At 46.6% G+C, this 17,497-nt stretch overlaps 1 protein-coding gene across 2 annotated transcripts; it reads right to left on the reverse strand.

The window, feature by feature from the left end:
- Positions 1-2,009: 2,009 nt before the first annotated feature.
- On the reverse strand, positions 2,010-16,984 carry Ythdf1 (YTH N6-methyladenosine RNA binding protein F1). Of its 2 annotated transcripts, XM_051143971.1 has the most exons (5): positions 16,883-16,984; positions 16,481-16,505; positions 15,289-15,368; positions 7,313-8,833; positions 2,010-2,364 (listed from the first exon to the last, which is right to left on the reverse strand). In XM_051143971.1, exons 1-5 carry the CDS (start codon positions 16,907-16,909, stop codon positions 2,338-2,340), a joined length of 1,680 nt encoding a protein of 559 aa, XP_050999928.1. In that variant the 5' UTR covers positions 16,910-16,984; the 3' UTR covers positions 2,010-2,337. The 2 variants fall into 2 exon arrangements, with proteins under 2 accessions (XP_050999928.1, XP_050999929.1); XM_051143972.1 differs by lacking the exon at positions 16,883-16,984 and having other exon boundaries at positions 16,481-16,760.
- Positions 16,985-17,497: the final 513 nt, after the last annotated feature.

The following is a 17,497-nucleotide window of genomic DNA, read 5'->3' on the forward strand; positions in this document are numbered from 1 at the left end:
TCCCTGTCACAACCTCCAGCTCTGCAGTGACCATTGATACTGTTCATCTCATTCATGGGGTGAACTCTCTAGTCATCCCAGGTACTGACCCCCAAAAGGCAGATGTCCTGTTCTTAGTCTATACTCCTGTGTGCTTCTCAGCCAATTGCTCTCAAAGCCAGGGATTCCTCGTCTTTGGACTACACACATGCAAGTCACACAAACGAGAATATAAACCACATATTTTAAAAGCTACTTCCTAAAAGAAAGAAAGTGTTATGGAGGTGCAATGCAGAAAATAAGTTAAGGCCAGAGACTAATTTCCCTGAGTTCATTTTGTTTCCCTATCAACCATTTCCTTCCAGGAAGAGATAGGAAATGTTTGGCAAAAACATGAGGCTACACTTAGGTTCTGTATGTGAACCCCATGTAGAGTTGTAGACTAGCAGGGAAACAGCCTGCAACCTCAGCACCTGGGAGGCAGACAGAAGACTGGGAGTTCAACACCAGTCTGGGCTACACAAGACCCTGGTTCCAAAATGGGAGGTGGGGGGCATGGGTAACTGTATTGCAGCTTGGATTCGTGTATTTCATCTTCCCTTGCAAGAAAAATACTGTGAACAAACATTAAAAGTGGTTCAGTGGATAAAGGTGCTTGTTGCTTGATGACCTGAGTTCAATCCTGGAGCCCAGCAAGGAATGAATGGGTTTGCCCACAAGATGTCCTCTGACCTCTACACACATGCTTTGGTGCCCAACCCTACGTGTTTAGTATGTGGGATTTAGTTACTATAGAGAGTATATTGCATACCTGCAACTTGAAAATATAATGAAGGTGGTAAGGAAGCGATCAAGGCATACCAGGTATGCAGACTAGGTGTTGTATGGCTGCTAAACAGTTCTTCCACCTTTGTTAGCATCTGCAAATTCTCACAAGGTTGGGGACTGAGTCTTGAGTGGAACTATGAAAGTTCTCTGTCCTCCCAGTACCCAAGGGTGAGTAGAACTGCAGCCTCAGGCTTCCCCTGCTTAAGAGCACATTCAGAGATTTGCTGCTAGAAGAGAAACAAGACACACATAGCAGGGAAGACAAGAACACACAAGCTTGCTCAACAGGTGTTTATTAAGGCTTGTATTCTCCTAGAGGACAGGTATCCGATGTTGTCCACGACTCCGTACAGGCAGTAACAGCTCGAAGTGACACGTTCTAAATACAAGTCTAAATAATACAGCTTAAATGGTAACTCAGAGGGTCTTTTGGAGTAAATAGTTTCGGAAGGTATCTGCTCTCTAAGACAGTAAGGATCCTCTACAGTGGGCGCGTGCAGATTCAGTATGCGAGGGCGTCGGGCATGAGCACCACTTTCATGCTAAACTCCAACTCCAGGTGGCAGTGAGCTCCTCCGAGGCTCCTCTTTCCACAAAACATGATAGCAAATTCGTTTTCTAAAGGATTTTTTGTTTTTTTGCTTTTTCACCCATTCAACAGGAAAAAAAAATTAGACACACAGTGAAATTTACAGTCGGCAGCAGCATCCATCACACTGCCTGTACTATCAGATCCTACATTTAAAGCTTAGCGTTACTGGTATAAAAACTTAAGACAGCATCAGGATTCTCAAGAGAAGAAAGAGGACAACTAAAAATGATCTGCGAACAACTAAGAATGTTGCAATGCTGAGCCAGACTTAAAACACCTTCTAGCTCCTTGCCACAGAGCCCAAACTTCATGCAGTGGCAGACGGTGGCAAGTAGAACTGGAGCACCGCTCTGTGTGGGCACCGAACTATTGACTGCTTCTCCAAAGACAGCTGTGGTCATACTTGAAAACTAAAAGTTATCTGTCTAGTAGGAAACTCAAAAGGGCAGGTCAGCATTCTGATGGATACCACAGGTAGTAAAATGGCAAGCCACTTCAGTACTGTGAGAAGACAACAGCACATGCTGAATGGGCTTTTTGCTGTAAAGCCGTAGAGGGCAAGAAATACGAAGTATCCTATAGGGATAGTAAATGACTGGATATAAGAATAAGAACATAATTTCTGCCAAAATAAAAATATCTTTGGGATGTATTAGGTGTTTTGTTTTGAAGAATATTTATATTTTGTATTAGGTCAATCTGACTGATAAGCTGACAAACAAAATACTCCTTTATTAGTGAGTTCTACAATATTATAATACATAGAAAAATACAAATGAATGCAGATCCATCTGGCAAAAGTGAACTACAAAGATAGAGATGCAACAATCAACCCCGCACGAGGACGACACTGCAGCTGACTCGGAGACAGCACCAAGCACACAGCTTTAAAACTGTTTTCAAAGTCAACCATTAACCAAAACCAAACTGGCTTGTCCTTATTGTTTGTTTCGATTCTGCCTTTCCTGTAGAAAAAAGAGGAGAAGAGGTTATTATAGCCCATGAAGCACTAGGATTTGCAGATGAAGGCCCACAAAGGGGAGGCCTGAGCCTGGGCCGCAGTCTAACATGGAGATGTGAGCTTGTCTGGGCAGTCCCTGTGGACCTGGGTCTGAACTACCAAGGAACTGGTCCCACAGGCCAGGGCAGGAGCCACCATTTACATTCAAGCACCACATGCTTTCTCAAGAAGACTCTCTGCACAGAAGTCACCCGTGCCTCCCCTCCCCCACCCAGCCAGCTCTCCCTCATGCATCAATCATGCTACTGAAGATACACAACACAACTATGAAGGCACCTGCATCCAATGGAAGGACTGGCATGCACAGGGCACTCTAGCATGCCTGGTACACAGAAACAACTTTTCTAAATTTTCTTTCACTTTAACAAACCAGTGACTCAGAGAACAACAAAATCTATATAACAGGCTAAGAAGTAAACTCCCAAGCCAGGGCTAAAGAAGGACAGGAAAACAAGCTAAATCCATCTAGTTTAAATGCTTCCCACCAGCTAAGTTTTCTCTGTGGCCTCCAGTAGTACTGACCATGTCAGGGGGATAGCTCTGCAACCGAGCTGACTTCCTCCCCAGCAAGCATGACACACCAATCTGGGACTTAAATCCAACTTTCTTCATGTTCGTCTATGATTTCTGACCAGTGGGTCTAGAAGCCAGCTTTGTATTTCCTAACAATGCAGCATCTAAATCCAGCCCATGACAAAGAGTGTCTCTGGTGCAAGAAGCACACACTGCCACACACAGACACACACACCCAGAGCACCATGTTTGTCCTAACCCTTTTAGGACCCTCTATAAAGTAGTCATATGTCTGTGTCGCCCCCCCCCCCACTTCCCCCAAGCACATACACACACCATCCCCACTCTCGGTGTACCACTGCCATGCTATCGGAGAAAGGGCATAAATACCTAGAAGTTAAAGGTTCTGTCCCTAGCATGGTCATCCTAGCTGTGAAATGAGAAAACTGCCAGTAGAGTACCACACAGTCACTGTGGTTTGTAATTGCTCAGTTTGGGCTTTGTCTGTTTTGACACAATGTTTCATGTACCTAAGGCTGGCCTTGAGCTACTCCTGATCCTTCTGCCCACACACATCTCTTAACTCTTAAGCACTGGAATCACCAGCAGTGCTGCGCCTAACTACATTCAGTGTATCTGAACCTGTGCACTTCCTTTGGGGTTAAGCTGAACTAAACAAGTGCTAGGCAGAGATGGCCACCATCCAGAGTCCAGAGTCTGTGTGGCTCCAGATGTGAAAATAGGTGGGTTACTAAGAATTTACAACCCTTTACCCTGAGGTATAAAGGGAAAAATCTCTTCAAGCATAAGGTTGTCTCCCCAGAGTGAAATGGCTGCTAGTAAAGCATCTGGAAGAGGGAGACAGTCTCTGGTTCCTTCAGCCCTAGCAATAGCTACAAAGTTTGTCACCTGTTCTTTAAAGGGGTAACATTACTCATAAAACTTTTGGGGGGGAGGGGGACGGAAAGAGGATATACAGGCCATCCTAAAAGGGCCTGGAGTGTGTGACACACCCAAGAGGCCTGTCAGACTAGGGTTAGAACACTGTAGGAACCTACAGCTCCTAGGCACTGCACACAACACTCAGCTGTCACTATTTTACATACTCTAACAAAGACCTGTTTATAGAATAAACAACAAGTATGTGGGGATGGCAAGGTGGCTCAGCAGGCTAGGATACATCCTGCAAAGCCCGACAACCTGGGTTTGATCCCCAGGACCCTTATGACCAAAGGAGCAAACCAACTCCCCAAAGGCTGTCCTTTTACACCCTCCATGCAGACAAATAAATGGGCAAAATATAGTGGAGTAAAAATAAACTTAAATTTAAAAAACCAAGGTATATGACACCCTGCCTCAAAACCAAACCAAAACAACAAAACAAAAATGGGCATAGAAGCACATGCCTTTAATCCCAGAGCCCATGAGGCAGAGGCATACAGATCAAGACCAGCCAGAGTCTCAAAATAACCAAACCAAAACAAAATACCCTGTCTCAAAAAAATAAAAAACCCAAAAAACAAGCCCCCCCCCCAAAAAAAAAAAACAAGGTATCAAACTAAGACTTGGAATTGAGGCCAGTCTGGACTAAGAAGTGAGTTCCAGAACAGTCATGGCCACACAGAGAAATCATGTCTTGGAAAACCAAAGAAAGGGGCAGGGGGGTGGCGGGGAGGAAAAGAAATTAGTATATTTTCATATTTATAGCTGGACAGGAAAACTCTGAAAGGGAAACTGAAAATGTTAGCTACGTTTTACTTTCTAAATAGCAGATGCTACTTGCAAGTGGTGAGGTCTCACTGTCAACAAAGAACGCGTCTGGCCTAGGTCAGGAGAACCTTGGGTGTCTCCAAAAGCCTTACACATTCTGCAGCACATTTTAGCCTGGAGGAAGGAACAGCTCCTCACTCTGCACTCAACTTCATTTTTCTCCAGCCTTCTTGGAGAGAAAATGGAGTACTTGGTGGGCAGCTGCACAAGGCCCAGCAGAGGTAGGAATCACATAAGGACTGTCCCACACTGTAAGGAGATGTGTGAAACTCCACTAGAACCACTTTTTAAAAATCAGAGTATTCATCTGTCTTCTTCAATAATACAATTTAACTCTTAAATCCATGGCTTAAAAAGCTTTATGGCTGAGCTGTCACAGTTTGGGTAAGTGACCAGGCCTCCCTAGGGTGCTCTTTACATTGACCTCTAGGACTACCAGGCATCTTGACCATGTGCCAGTAACTTGTAACCCCTGCACGTCACACAAGAGCCTACCATAAGACCAGAGAGTTAACCAGAGACCTGACAGCCATCTGTTTAAGTTTTAGGCTGGTAGAACTAGGGGCTGACACTGTTCCTGTCAAAGACTTGGGCTTGGCTCCCTGCATCCACATCAGGAAGTTCACAGCAATCTCTAATGCCAGTTCTGACACCCTTGTCTCACTTCTATAAGCACCTGCACAACTGTGATACATGTAAACTCTCTAACTCCAGTTCCAGGGGCTCTGACACCCTCATCTCACTTCTGTAAGCACCTGCACATTTGATGCATGTAAACTCATGAAAGCATACATAAAAACTTAATGATTAAAAATATTTTTAAGGCAATATAATTTTTTAGACACAAGATGAGGGGCAGAATTTTATCCCTAAGCCTATCACCAGTCTCTGAGACTGCATGCAGTGTGTCTCTGTGTGTGTATTTAAAGAACTAAATGTTCTTTTGTTTTCTGAGATTGATTTTTAAGTGTTTTAACTGAACACATAGGTCTATGTACCACATGAGTACAGTGCCCTTGGAGGCCAGAAGAGGGTGTCAGATCCCATTGGAGAAGAGTTACAGGCAGGTGCTGGCTGTCATGGGTGCTGGGAATTGAACCCAGGTCCTCAGGAATAGCAGCCTATGCTCTTAATCACTGAGCTATGCCTCCAGCCCCACCCAAGGCATTTTAGTGGAACTCTTAAAAGATTCAGTATTTAAAAGAAAACTGAGCATTAACACACGTGCACACAAATAGCTAGCTACTAGATAAAAGAAAGACCTAAGTTTCACTCACTATCCCCGCTCTACTGCAGACAGACACTGCACTAATGCTGTGCTAAGTGTCTCCGTGGTTTGGTCTATAGATGTTCTAGACCTTTTTGTTTTGCAAAGGTGTATGTATATAATGATGCTACCAAAACAAAATCACTAACAACCCATTTCTAAGAACACATGTCACTGTTCAGGAATGGCTGTCTATACAATTTCAGTTACTGGAAGTAAATGCTGTCCCTTTCTTAATGCTTTATCACTACATATGAAATGAGTAATTTTGTGGCCCCAGCAGCAGCATTACCACCTTGGGTTTCTCCTTACCTCTTTGCTCAAAATGCTTATTGCTTAATTACTCACACAGGCAAATCATCTAACTCAAGACAAAGTCTGGAAGTCAGTCCAACAAACAACCTCCCATGCTGACATTTCATGAAAAGAAAGGACAATCTTGGGCAAGTGCTCTTAGGTAATAAAAGCCCTCATAACACACATTGAGACCTGGCTCACTTCTGTTCTGAAGACCAAGTGGCCTCACATCAGTCAGAACCATCTCCAGCCAAGTGGACTTAACCACATAACTATAATCATTAGTTACAAAATACCTGGATCCCAAGTCAGCTCCCTATTACCCCTGCTCCCCTCCCCCCCATTCTTCTTAGTACTTAATGCGGGCTAAGTTCCTCCAAACTGCAGGCCTGAGTTCCTAAAGGACAATAGGAAATGACCTTTTGACCCAGAGCTCCCAACTGCGATGTGGCAGTGCTTAAGAGACATAAATCCTTGAGCAGCCAATGTCTACTACACGGACAGTCTCACCAGTTTCCCTGCTACCACATGGACATATTTTCTTTTAAAAGATTTATTATTATGCAGTGTTCATCTGCATATGAGTCTGCTTGCCAGAAGAGGGCACCAGATCTCACTAAAGATGGTTATGAGCCACCATGTGGTTGCTGGGAATTGAGCTTAGGAAGAGTAGTCCAGTGCTCTTAACTAACTCTGAGCCATCTCTCCTGCCCCTGAACACTGGTTTCTAAGTGTGTATGACTGGACAGACACTAGAAAGAATAGCTTCCCTGTGTTCTCTGCTCTTAAATATATACACGGTGGTCCAGATTACCATGTCTCACAATAGGAGAGTGAGATTTTTATTGACACCCACTCAAAACATCACACCACTGGCTCATCCCAGTGACCGATAGCTAAATTAAGAGATGCCACTCTTACCGTATCAACCTGCCCTGACTAGGCAACATGTCATGACCATCAACAGAGTGCCCACTACACTCTGGTCCGTTGTGCAAGTGACATGGCATGCAGACAGACACCTGTGTACCTCAGGACAACTCACCTTGCGCACCACTTCCTCTTCCTCCTGGCGCTTCTCATAATGAGAAAAGTCATCAAAGATGGAGGTTGTGTGCTTATAGGATGCAATAATTTTCAGCACTTGTTTTGCTTTTTCTAAGGGCACCTCCTGTGTATCACGGGAGTTTGTGACAGGCTTGTTGTCGTTATTCTCCAGTCTGATGTGCCGCAGTTGGTTATTGGGCACATCCTTGACAAAAATCCACTTCACATCAAACTTCCCCTTCCACTTGTCCTGAGACCAGACCCCAGCACTGGTGCCATAGTCCACAGGGGACTTCATCTCTGCCACCCCACAGAAATGTCCACTCCCATTGACACTGAAGAGCAGATAAACAGGCCCCTTGCTGCTCATGGAGCGGAAGGCGCCATCCAGGCGCTTGTTGCCATGTTCAGTGCTACACCAGATGGAGTACTTGATGGAGCGGTGGATGTCGTCCTCAGAATAGCTCTTGATGATGAACACCCGCCCACTCTTAAGATTCCAGTCGAACTCTTTAGGGTTGTAGCTGTGGGCAGCTTTCAGTTTCTCTAGGACAGGGTGGGACTCTACACTTGGGGCAGAAGTAGGCTGGGCATTTCCAACAGAGTTACTGTCACTGTTGGACCCTCCACTCTGCCCAAATGCTGCATTTCTGTTTCGAGGAGCCACCCAGCGGGGTTGAAGTGGCTGCTGAGGGCTCTGATACTGTGGCTGGACCAAAGGTGGGGGCTGAACAGGGAGAGGCTGAGCTACCTGCTGGGGCTGTGGGGCAGCCTGGGGGGCTGGTGTCTGCTGGGGGGCTGAGGCCTTTGGAACAGGGCCCTTGTTATCCCACGTACCGATGTCCATGTTATGCTTTATGGGAGGAGGAGGCAGCGCACCCCCCACTACAGGCCCACTCTTTGTTTTCATCTTAGGCTGTGGTTTTGCAGGCTTGCTGGCAATGGCTGCCCATGAAGTTGGTTTTGAAACTGGCATGTTTACATTTGTCCCACCATTGCCAGAAAGGACACCAGTCAGCGCCACACTGTTGACAACTGAACCCACTGTCTTAACTGCAGAGGTGGTAACATCCCCAATCTTCAGGCCAACCATGCCCTGCTCCAGACTGTTCATCCCAGGGGCCTTGTTGAGGGTGTCACTGTGAAAACCTGTCTGCCCATCAACAACTGTGCCACCAAGGGAGCTTGGTGGGTAAGTGTAACTGCTCCCATAGGCTGAGCTCTGAGTCTGCTGCCCCTGAGAACCACTTGTCCCCCATGCTGAGAATGCAGGGTTTTCAGGAAAAAAATTAAACCTGTGCTGGTAAATGTTGTTCCCCAGGCCCCCAGGCTGCCCAAAAACAGCATCATGCATGAAGTGATGGTCTCCATTACTAAGTTGTCCATAGGTAGTGAGATATGGGATGGGAGGGTCCCCTGCAGTGGACCATGGTGCCTCGCTGAGGGAGTAAGGAAATCCAATGGATGGTGGGTAGTAGCTGGACAGGTAAGGATCACTCATCGAGGGGTAACTGTTGCTCTGTGAAAACAAATAGGTGATGAGTTAGACTCCTGTCACACAGCCAGATGCCAACCACTTCATACACAGGCAGAGAGCAGAGACAAGCTTACTGTAGCACGAGACTACTTCCTCAGTGAAAGCTGTGGTCACCAGTGTCAAAACAAGAGTCAAGATCCAGAGAGATTAGTGACAAATGCAACCTAAGCTGTTGCCTCAAAATATAAAGCCTGCTTTGCAATGATCTCAACTCGGGTGAGATGACCCAGGCAAACCACCTTCTGCCGTCAGCATCAGAGGAGGCAGCCCAGTCCTCCAATAGTCACATTCATATTGAACCCGACAGCCCAGCAGAGAACAAGGACAGCTCAGACAGTGTGCAAGGATGGCTCAGAGAGTTACTGAAGCTAGTGGCTCCAGCTCACTGTCCTAGTGACATACCTGGGCACACTCCTGGGTGCTCACACTAATGGCGCCAGTGCCTTTACCAATATCAAGTCCCTAGAGTTCTTGAACTCCCAACTGCTATCTGATACCAGAAGACCCACTTTAGCGAAGTCTTCCTAAGCCCCAACTCTATCTGCAGCTGGAGCTTCTGAAAGGGGCCTTAAAGGCTGGGTTACAGGGCAAAACGTTGTGGGGGAGGATGGACTGCTTTACCATCTTGACCGCCTGGGCTGCAGGTGTAGCCTTTCGAGTTGGCAGCTCTAGGACAGCATCTCTTTGGAGAGACACTCAGCTGAGGTGTGGTCAAAATCAGGCTCTACCCACACAAGGCCCACAGGCATTGTAACAGAGGTGCTTTGGGCTCAGTTTTAGTTTTCACCTTAACCCCAACAGACTAGTTTCTATCACCCCCATTAGATTTCTTTTCAATCTCATCAGTGAGGTGAAAGAAAGACCTTCCTATAAAGTGGCAATCTGTGTTTGAGGTGGACATGTCTAGTGAAGGTCCTGGCACCAGACTTTCAAAACATTTAACATGAATTAACTGCTTCTCTGCATCTACAAACAAGTCATTATAAATATTCTATAAACATCTGGCTCCTCCATTGCAACCTCCTGTCGTGTACTTCCTCCCAGCATCCTTCAAAGGAACCTGAGCAACAGGTCCAAGGGAAAGAATCAATGAGGTCCAAGTACACTTGCTCTGTGAGGGAAGCACACAGATGCGTTCATGGATACAAAACTGAGGGCACAGTCCTTCCAAAAGAAGACTGCCCTCTTCCCTCTCCTCAGCAAGCACTTTAATCATGAGAAGGGCAAACAGAAGGGAAGACCTAGTGGTGGTTTGTCACTGTCACCCACTGCCATAAAACAACAGAGAAACAGCAGTCAGGACTGAGAGAAGATGCTCAGCTCACTCTTACACTTACACTTTAATTGACACTGACACAATTCAGGATTATGAGGTATGACCCGTGATATTAAGCAAAGCTCTGGAAGCCCACCATCCAAAGAACAGACAGAGCACACAGGTCACAAGCAGAGCTATACCAACAACCCACCATGCACTCAACAGCACACCATAGGGACCCAATTACTCTCCAGTCTGTACTGTCCAAATGCTACCTGAATGTGGAGGATTCAGCACAACATCTTCCTGACACCCTGCCCCAAACCCTAAAATGGTGTTTCTTTCAGATCCTTACACAAAGATCCTAGCTAACTTTCTCTGCAGAAACTATCACACCTCAAGACAAGGGCATGATGATTCAACTAAAAATGTACACCTAGAAACACACACGTAGGACAGAGGCACCAGAGAAGAGAAGCAGTCAGCAGCTTGGGAGGTACAGCCTTGGGGAGACCTCACTCACTACCTCTCTGAGTTGTAGAGTGGAAAATAGAATAAACAAAAGATAAAATTAAATCCCACGGGAAAGGTAAAATCCCAGATTAAAAAAAAAAAACCACGATTTACTAAGTTCTCCTGAAAAGTGCTACAGGCACCTAACCACACCTTCCTTTTGCCTCTGAACCAGCAGCCCCACCTCTCCTAATTCTCTCCACCCTAAGAGGCCAGACACTGTGAAACGGTGCTTTAGTCCAATTCCAGCATTTACTTCAACCCCACTGACAAACCAGTTTCTATTACCTCCATTGTATTTCCTTTCAATCTCTGAAAGTGAAGCATCAGGCTACTTTGTGAAGCTATCTCAACCAGGCCATTTTATGCAGAAGAGACCTGCAGCTACTGCTTCCAAAATTCTGTATGACAGGTTGAATGCCAGTCCATGATATACACCTTTCCTGGGAAGGAAGTGTTCCCATGCTGCCTGCTCTGGTCTAGATGTGCAACAACTGACTTCAAATGAGCACTGGAGATGAATACACTGGGCTGCTGAAAAAGCCTGCGGAGTCTGCCCAAGCCCTCACTCCCTCTGGATGGCCAGGCACAAGCTTGGGGTTTAACACTCACTGTAAATGCCCCAGACAAGATAGAGCCTTCTGGCTTGAGGGCTCCACAGTACAGTCAGCTCATCAGAGACACAGCTGAATAAACTACATTATGCAAGCAAAGTCACAAGTTGTTCTTCACACACCACCACAGCTAAGTGGAACCCTTGGGGTCCCACAGATCTCATCAGCCTGCTGGGCACTCCCATATTTAACCTACTGGGCACTCCCATATTTAACCTACTGGGCACTCCCATATTTAAGATTTCTAATCAAAGCCTGGGTACAGCAGAACCACACAGGGAGGCAAACACATCTTCCAGGCAAAGCCAGAGACCACTGACAGGTGAAATTACAACTTGGAGCTCTTGGGCCTTTTCCTCCTGATAACTAGAAAATTAGATAAATAAAATAGACACTCCAAATAATTAAAGAGAATTTCAATAACCATGGCTGTTACCCCTAGGCCATTTGGAAAAAGAAAAGTATAATAAAGTCATAAATCTGCTCTAAAATTAAGAGGGTTTTTTGGTTTGTTTGTTTTTTAAATCCAAGTTTAATCACATTAAGCGACAGGGGTGTGGGGAGGATTCGAAATGACTAGAACACTTCCTCTGCCCTTTTTTTCTGAAAAGGAAAGAATCCCAAGACCATATGAACATATGGGACTGGAAGGAGATGCAGGGCAGACCTTTCCAAGCTCTGCAAAGCATCTCTGGAGCATGCTGAGACACATGTACTTCATCAAATTAACCAACTACATGAAGGGAAAACACTGAGGGCAAGGCTGAAAAGTGACCAAGGACTAGACTCCTGGGAATTGCTCTGTCAATCAGCATGATCACACTTGTTTCAGGAGATTACAGATAGAGGAAATGTTAGAGAAAAACCTTAACACTACACACTCAGTCAGTCAGGCACTTTCTTGGTCTTTCTTCAAGGCTGATCCTTCTGAGACTGTGGTGTCAGCCCTTTGGCTGGCTGATTTGCAGAGACAGCAGTTTCTGACATGGAATTTATCTGTTTAAGCAACTTGCTAAGGAACAAGTAAAGACCATAGCATCCTTTCCTTGCCGCCCTGTGAAGCAAATTCCTACTTACTGGGTACCACCACGGGACCTTTTAAGAAACTTATATACACATAACCACAGAAATCCAAGCCAGACACAGGCTAGATGGCCAGGCACCTATATGCTAATCTCAAGCCTTCCAGAACTGCCTAGACAAGGCAGTAAACCAAGTGTCAAGTTTCTCTCAGATAGTCACAAACAACAGAGGCTGCATAGGCCCTAACAAGGAACAGTATTATTTAACTTAACTCTAGGCTGCAGGCGAGAAAAAAAAAAACACAAACCCTGATAAAGCCTTTGATTGATTGGGTAGGCTCAATTTTCAAGATAAGCTATGAGCTCCCAAGGCCAGCCATTCCTCACAAGTGAGTACAGAGGTACAAACTTCAATGTGGCCACATGAAACATGGGTGGCAATGTCGATCAAGCATTTTAAACAATCTTTGGGCACTAGGCTGTACTGCAGAAAAGTGGGGAGACAGAATGAAGAAAGCAACACAACGACAGCAGGCACTTCCTGAATGACTGGGGGCCCCAGCTTCTCCAACAGGTAAATGGTCATCATGCTGGGCCTCAGCTGGTTTATTAAGTCAAAGTTTAAAAGCTACCTAACACAGTTGGGTATTTCTAGAAAATTTTCTCTTAAGCAATGTGCTGGTGCCAGACATGGTGGTGCACATCTGTAATCTCAGCACTTGAAGTGGAAGAGATAGGAGAATCTCTGTGAGTTCAAGGCCAGCCTGGTCTACAAAGTGAGTCCAGGACAGCCAAAGCTAGACAGAGAAGCCTTGTCTCGAAAAACAAGAAAAAACAACATGCTGATTAAGTACTTACTAAAAATAAACAGCTGAACATGCAGACATGAAGAAGCCACTTTAAAGCTATTTACTGGGGGTCCTACCTTGAAGAATCCTTTTCATGGCTTCCACAAGAGAAGATTTCAGTAACACAGGACCAGACAGGGGAATGGGACACACTGATTCCACTTTTAAGAAATTCCTTCTGCCAGGCATGGTGGCGCACACCTTTAATCCTGGCACTCAAGAGGCAGAGGCAGGTGGATCTATGAATTAAAGGCCAGCGTGGTCTACAAAGAAAGTCTAGGACAGCCACGGACAGAGGAACCCTGTCTCAAAAAAAGCCAAAAAACAAACAAACAAAATCCACTCCTTCTAAATATTCCATGAGTCCTTACTTTATAAAATTACATTTCAAATGTAGTAAAGCAACCCTAGCTTCTTGTTTTAATATTTAGTATACCTCTGCTATAAGAAAACCAGGAGCTGGGCAGAGATGTATATACCTTTAATCCCAGCACTCAAGAGTCAAAGGCAGGTAGATCTCAGAATTTGAGGCCAGCCTGGTCTTCAGAGCGAGTTCCAAGACATCCAGGGCCACACAGAGAAACCTTGTCTCAGAAAACCATAAAAAAAAGAAAGAAAAAGAAAACCTGGATATATGGCATTCAAAAGAGTAGATTTGCTTAATGTCTTGTTCTTGTCATGGCCAACAGCCCATAACTAAAGCTAAGTCAGTTCTGCAGCCCTATACTGCCCAGGTACTGAAGAGCAACCATGCAGCCCTATATTTAAGGCTTCCTCACACTCTTAGGCTTCTGATACGATGAATGTGGTGGGAAGGAAGATGGAGAAGAATTTTAAGATGCTCTAAGATGACCTAAAAGAGACAGATTGGGGTGGGGGGGGCAGTATTTAAAAGTAGCAGACACTATGGTTAAATCTAAATTACAAATTGCCTATGGCTTTTTGTTTGTTTTGAGATTAAGTCTTACTACATAGCCCTGGCTGGCCTTGAACTCAGAGATCCATCTATCTCTACCTTTGAATACTGGGATTATAGGTGGTATGTACCACTATGCCCAGACTGCGTATGTCTGTACATAAGAAATGTTCAAAGGATATTTTTTAAAAGTTTAATTATCTGGGACTAGAAACATGGCTCAGATTGCATACTTGCTGCTCTTGCAGAGGACCACAGTTCAGTTGCCAGCATCCATACAGGCAGTTCCTAACCACCTGTAACTCTAGTTCCAGAGACTCTAACATTCTCTTCTAGACTCTGAGGTCACCTATGCATGTGTGTACACACACACACACACACACACACACACACACACACTCTCTCTCTCTCTCTCTCTCTCTCTCTCTCTCTTAAAACAAACAAACAAACAAACAGTATTTTGACTGGGGAGACAGCTCAGTTTAAGCTTTAGAACCAGAGTTTGGATCCCCTCAAATCCATGTAAATGCAAGACAAGTGTAGTGGCCTACTTATAAAGACAGGAGATTCCCCAAGTAACTGAGACTTAGCCACACTGACAAGCTCTGCTTTTAAGAAACCATGCATCACTGAGTAAGGTAGAAGGATGATAGGAGGTAACTCCTGACATCAGCACCAGGTCTCTACGTGTGCAATTCCCACCTCCTGGGCCCCTCAGCTCACCAGAAACACCTGTGCTCATACATATATACATATACATGAAATGGAAGGGGGTTCCATGCTGTCAAAAGATAAGAAATCCTCAATTACCTGAAAACAAAGGCCCTTGCAGGTACTATGTACTTCACTCACCCCTCTAATGCTAATCTCCTAACAGTCCCCAGAGCAGGATTATTTCTTCATACAAGGAGGCAAGATGCAGGGAGTTAGGGTTCACACAGACACGGAGTCTGCTGCATGCCCAGTGCTCAGCTACTCTCCTAGAGCCTAACTCCAGCCCTCTAGACAAAATGAACACAGCACCGTGAGAAGCGCCCCACCCCCGCCCACAAATGAGGCTGCCGGTGTTCAACCTCAACAGGATGCTGCTCACTCAGGCCCCAGGCCCAGCAGGAAGACCCGCTCAAGCAAATCTTCAAGGCCATCATTTTTAATACTTTCTAGCCTGTCTCTTTCCTGTTTGGGGTGGAAAAACAGAATACAGTAAATGTGTTACAGGCAAAGTTATTTTAAAAAATTAAAAATACACTAATAAAATAAACTCACCGGATTGGACTGTCCAGAAAGGTAGGGCTCAAAGTCATTGTCATGAACTGTATCCTTCTGATGCAAAGAACCATTTTGTACTGGAACAAGAAGTTGCAAAATGTTATCATCAAGCTTTAAAAAATCACTTTTAAGCACGGAAACCTTAGTAGAGTCTATTTTCATCCATTTTCAGTAGATATCTTGTTCTCTAGAGCTGACGTGTACATGCCTAGTTAGAATGGCGTTGCACAACTTTTCATAAATTAAGTTACTTTTTTATAAAAATATAGTCATAATTTGGTCAGATGTCATTTTGTAGTAAACAAACTGAATAGCAAGGGACTTGCAGTCAGACTTTGAGGGTCTTGTGATGGCCCCTGCCTCACCCCAGGGCCTCCCATATGCCAGTCAAGTGCTCTAACACCAACCCCCCAGCTGATGAAATCCACAGGGTCTCAGAAGATCTGTGCCAGGCAAACAGAGCACACATGCTTTAAGAGGCCAGTTATGCATAGAGATCTGAGGGCAGAATGCTCAGCTGGAACGGGCTGTAACCCAAGCTCACTCTCATCTGATTCTCTACTTACTTTCCACTGTTACAGGGCACAGCCAGTAAAGGAAATAAAAGGGATGGTAAATAAAGGGTTGGGCCTTCTCCAACCTTAAAACACGAGGAACCATATTTGGTTACACCCAAGTAACAACACACACTGGCTAAAAACAGTCTCCCAAGTAAACATTTAGGGTCACTTTCGAGTTCTCACAAGTTTTGGGAGTTTATCTCAAGCCACAGTATCACAGGAGATGACTAAATTTACAGTGGCTGTAAATAAGGGTGGAGGGCAGAGCCTCTGAGGCCCAAAGGCTAGTTGGCTGACTCTCCTCCAGAGCCATCCACTACCTAGCAACATTCAAGCCCCCAGCCTCTGCCAGGACGTCTTATCACCATTTCCTACCCCACTAGGTAACTGTTCTTGCAGGGCGAAGAGGGAAGGACTGAACTACTCCCGGGACATCTTTGTTTTCTAATGCCCCTCCAATCTGTCATACACCCCGGAAATAGAAAGTTTCTTCTCCTCCAAGCTGACGGAGGAAACTAAGTTTCATCGGATTCCAGGCCAGGTTAGTGGACTTTCTCCTGTCCACACGGACTGGCTTTGCCCTGATCGCCTTTTCCAAAGTCCGTAAGGCTTCCCGGAACTCTCCTCACCTTTATTATCTTGTCCTTTTGTTCTCTGCGTCGCCGCAGGCCAGGATATGCGGGTGGACACCACCCAGCCCGGGAAAGGAAACACAAAGTTACTATCTGGAGACTGCTCCACGAAGGGCGACGCGACCCGGGGCCTGGCCTTCCAGATCGCCCATACTTTGGCCACGGCCAAGCCCAGCGACCGACCCCCGTCATCGGAACCCGTAACTCCGGCCGGGCCCTGGAATCCAAGTCCTCGGCCCGGAGATTCAAGCTCTGACCCGGCCGCCCGCTTCCCAGCCCGGACCCCGGACCCCCGGACCCCAACCCAGCCTCCAGGTCCCCGGCGTGGACCAGCCTGCAATCTCTGCCTTGCCCGGTCCACGGCCTGGTCTCGCGCCCGTGGTCCCGAGACGCCCCTACCTGGGGGTCCACGCTGGTGGCCGACATGCTTCATGAACAGCGCGGCGCGGGACCCGGGCGCCGCCGGCTCGGGCCTCCCGCGAGGCCGGGCCTGTCACGCCGCGTGCCGCCCCGGCGCCAACTCCGCGGGCGCGGCGGGGCGCGGCGGCAGCTGTAGGCGCGCGGGCCGGAACGGCGGGAGGCAGCGGGAGGTAGCGGACAGGCTGAGGGGGCGCCGACTCCAATGGCGGCCGCGGCGGCGGGGACGAAGCTGCGCGACGTCAGCGCGCGGGGCAGGCCGGGAGCGTCGTCGAGTCGCCACCATCGCGCCTGCGCGCCGACGCTCCTCGCCCAGAATTTCGCGCTGGGGACTCAGTCTGGCGCTGGAGGGGCGGGGCCGAACGAGATAGGGCGGGGCGAGTTGGGAATCACGTGGAGTTACTGGGGCGGGGCCTATTTGGAAAGCGAGTAGCTGTGGCTAAGCTGCTACACCTGTCTCTGAGTTTTGCGGGTGCTGGGCAGGCCTCCTCCCCTGCTTCGCGACTATCTGGGCCTGAGACAAGAGTGCCCAGAATGTGACCAATGTTCGCGTTAGCGTCTGAGCCCGATTCTGTCACCCCGAGGAAAAGACAAGAG

This window comes from Acomys russatus, chromosome 4, assembly GCF_903995435.1.
Source record: "Acomys russatus chromosome 4, mAcoRus1.1, whole genome shotgun sequence".
Lineage (NCBI taxonomy): Eukaryota > Metazoa > Chordata > Mammalia > Rodentia > Muridae > Acomys > Acomys russatus.

Bases quoted from the DNA above. Each gene is read 5' to 3' on its own strand.
- Ythdf1 (XM_051143971.1), bottom strand. From the start codon at position 16,909: ATGTCGGCCACCAGCGTGGACCCCCAG. The intron at 15,369-16,480 runs GTGAGGAGAGTT...TTCTTGTTCCAG, and splicing joins AAAAGGACAAGATAATAAAG to TACAAAATGGTTCTTTGCAT. The intron at 2,365-7,312 runs GTGAGTTGTCCT...TTTTTTCTACAG, and splicing joins AAGAGGAAGTGGTGCGCAAG to GAAAGGCAGAATCGAAACAA.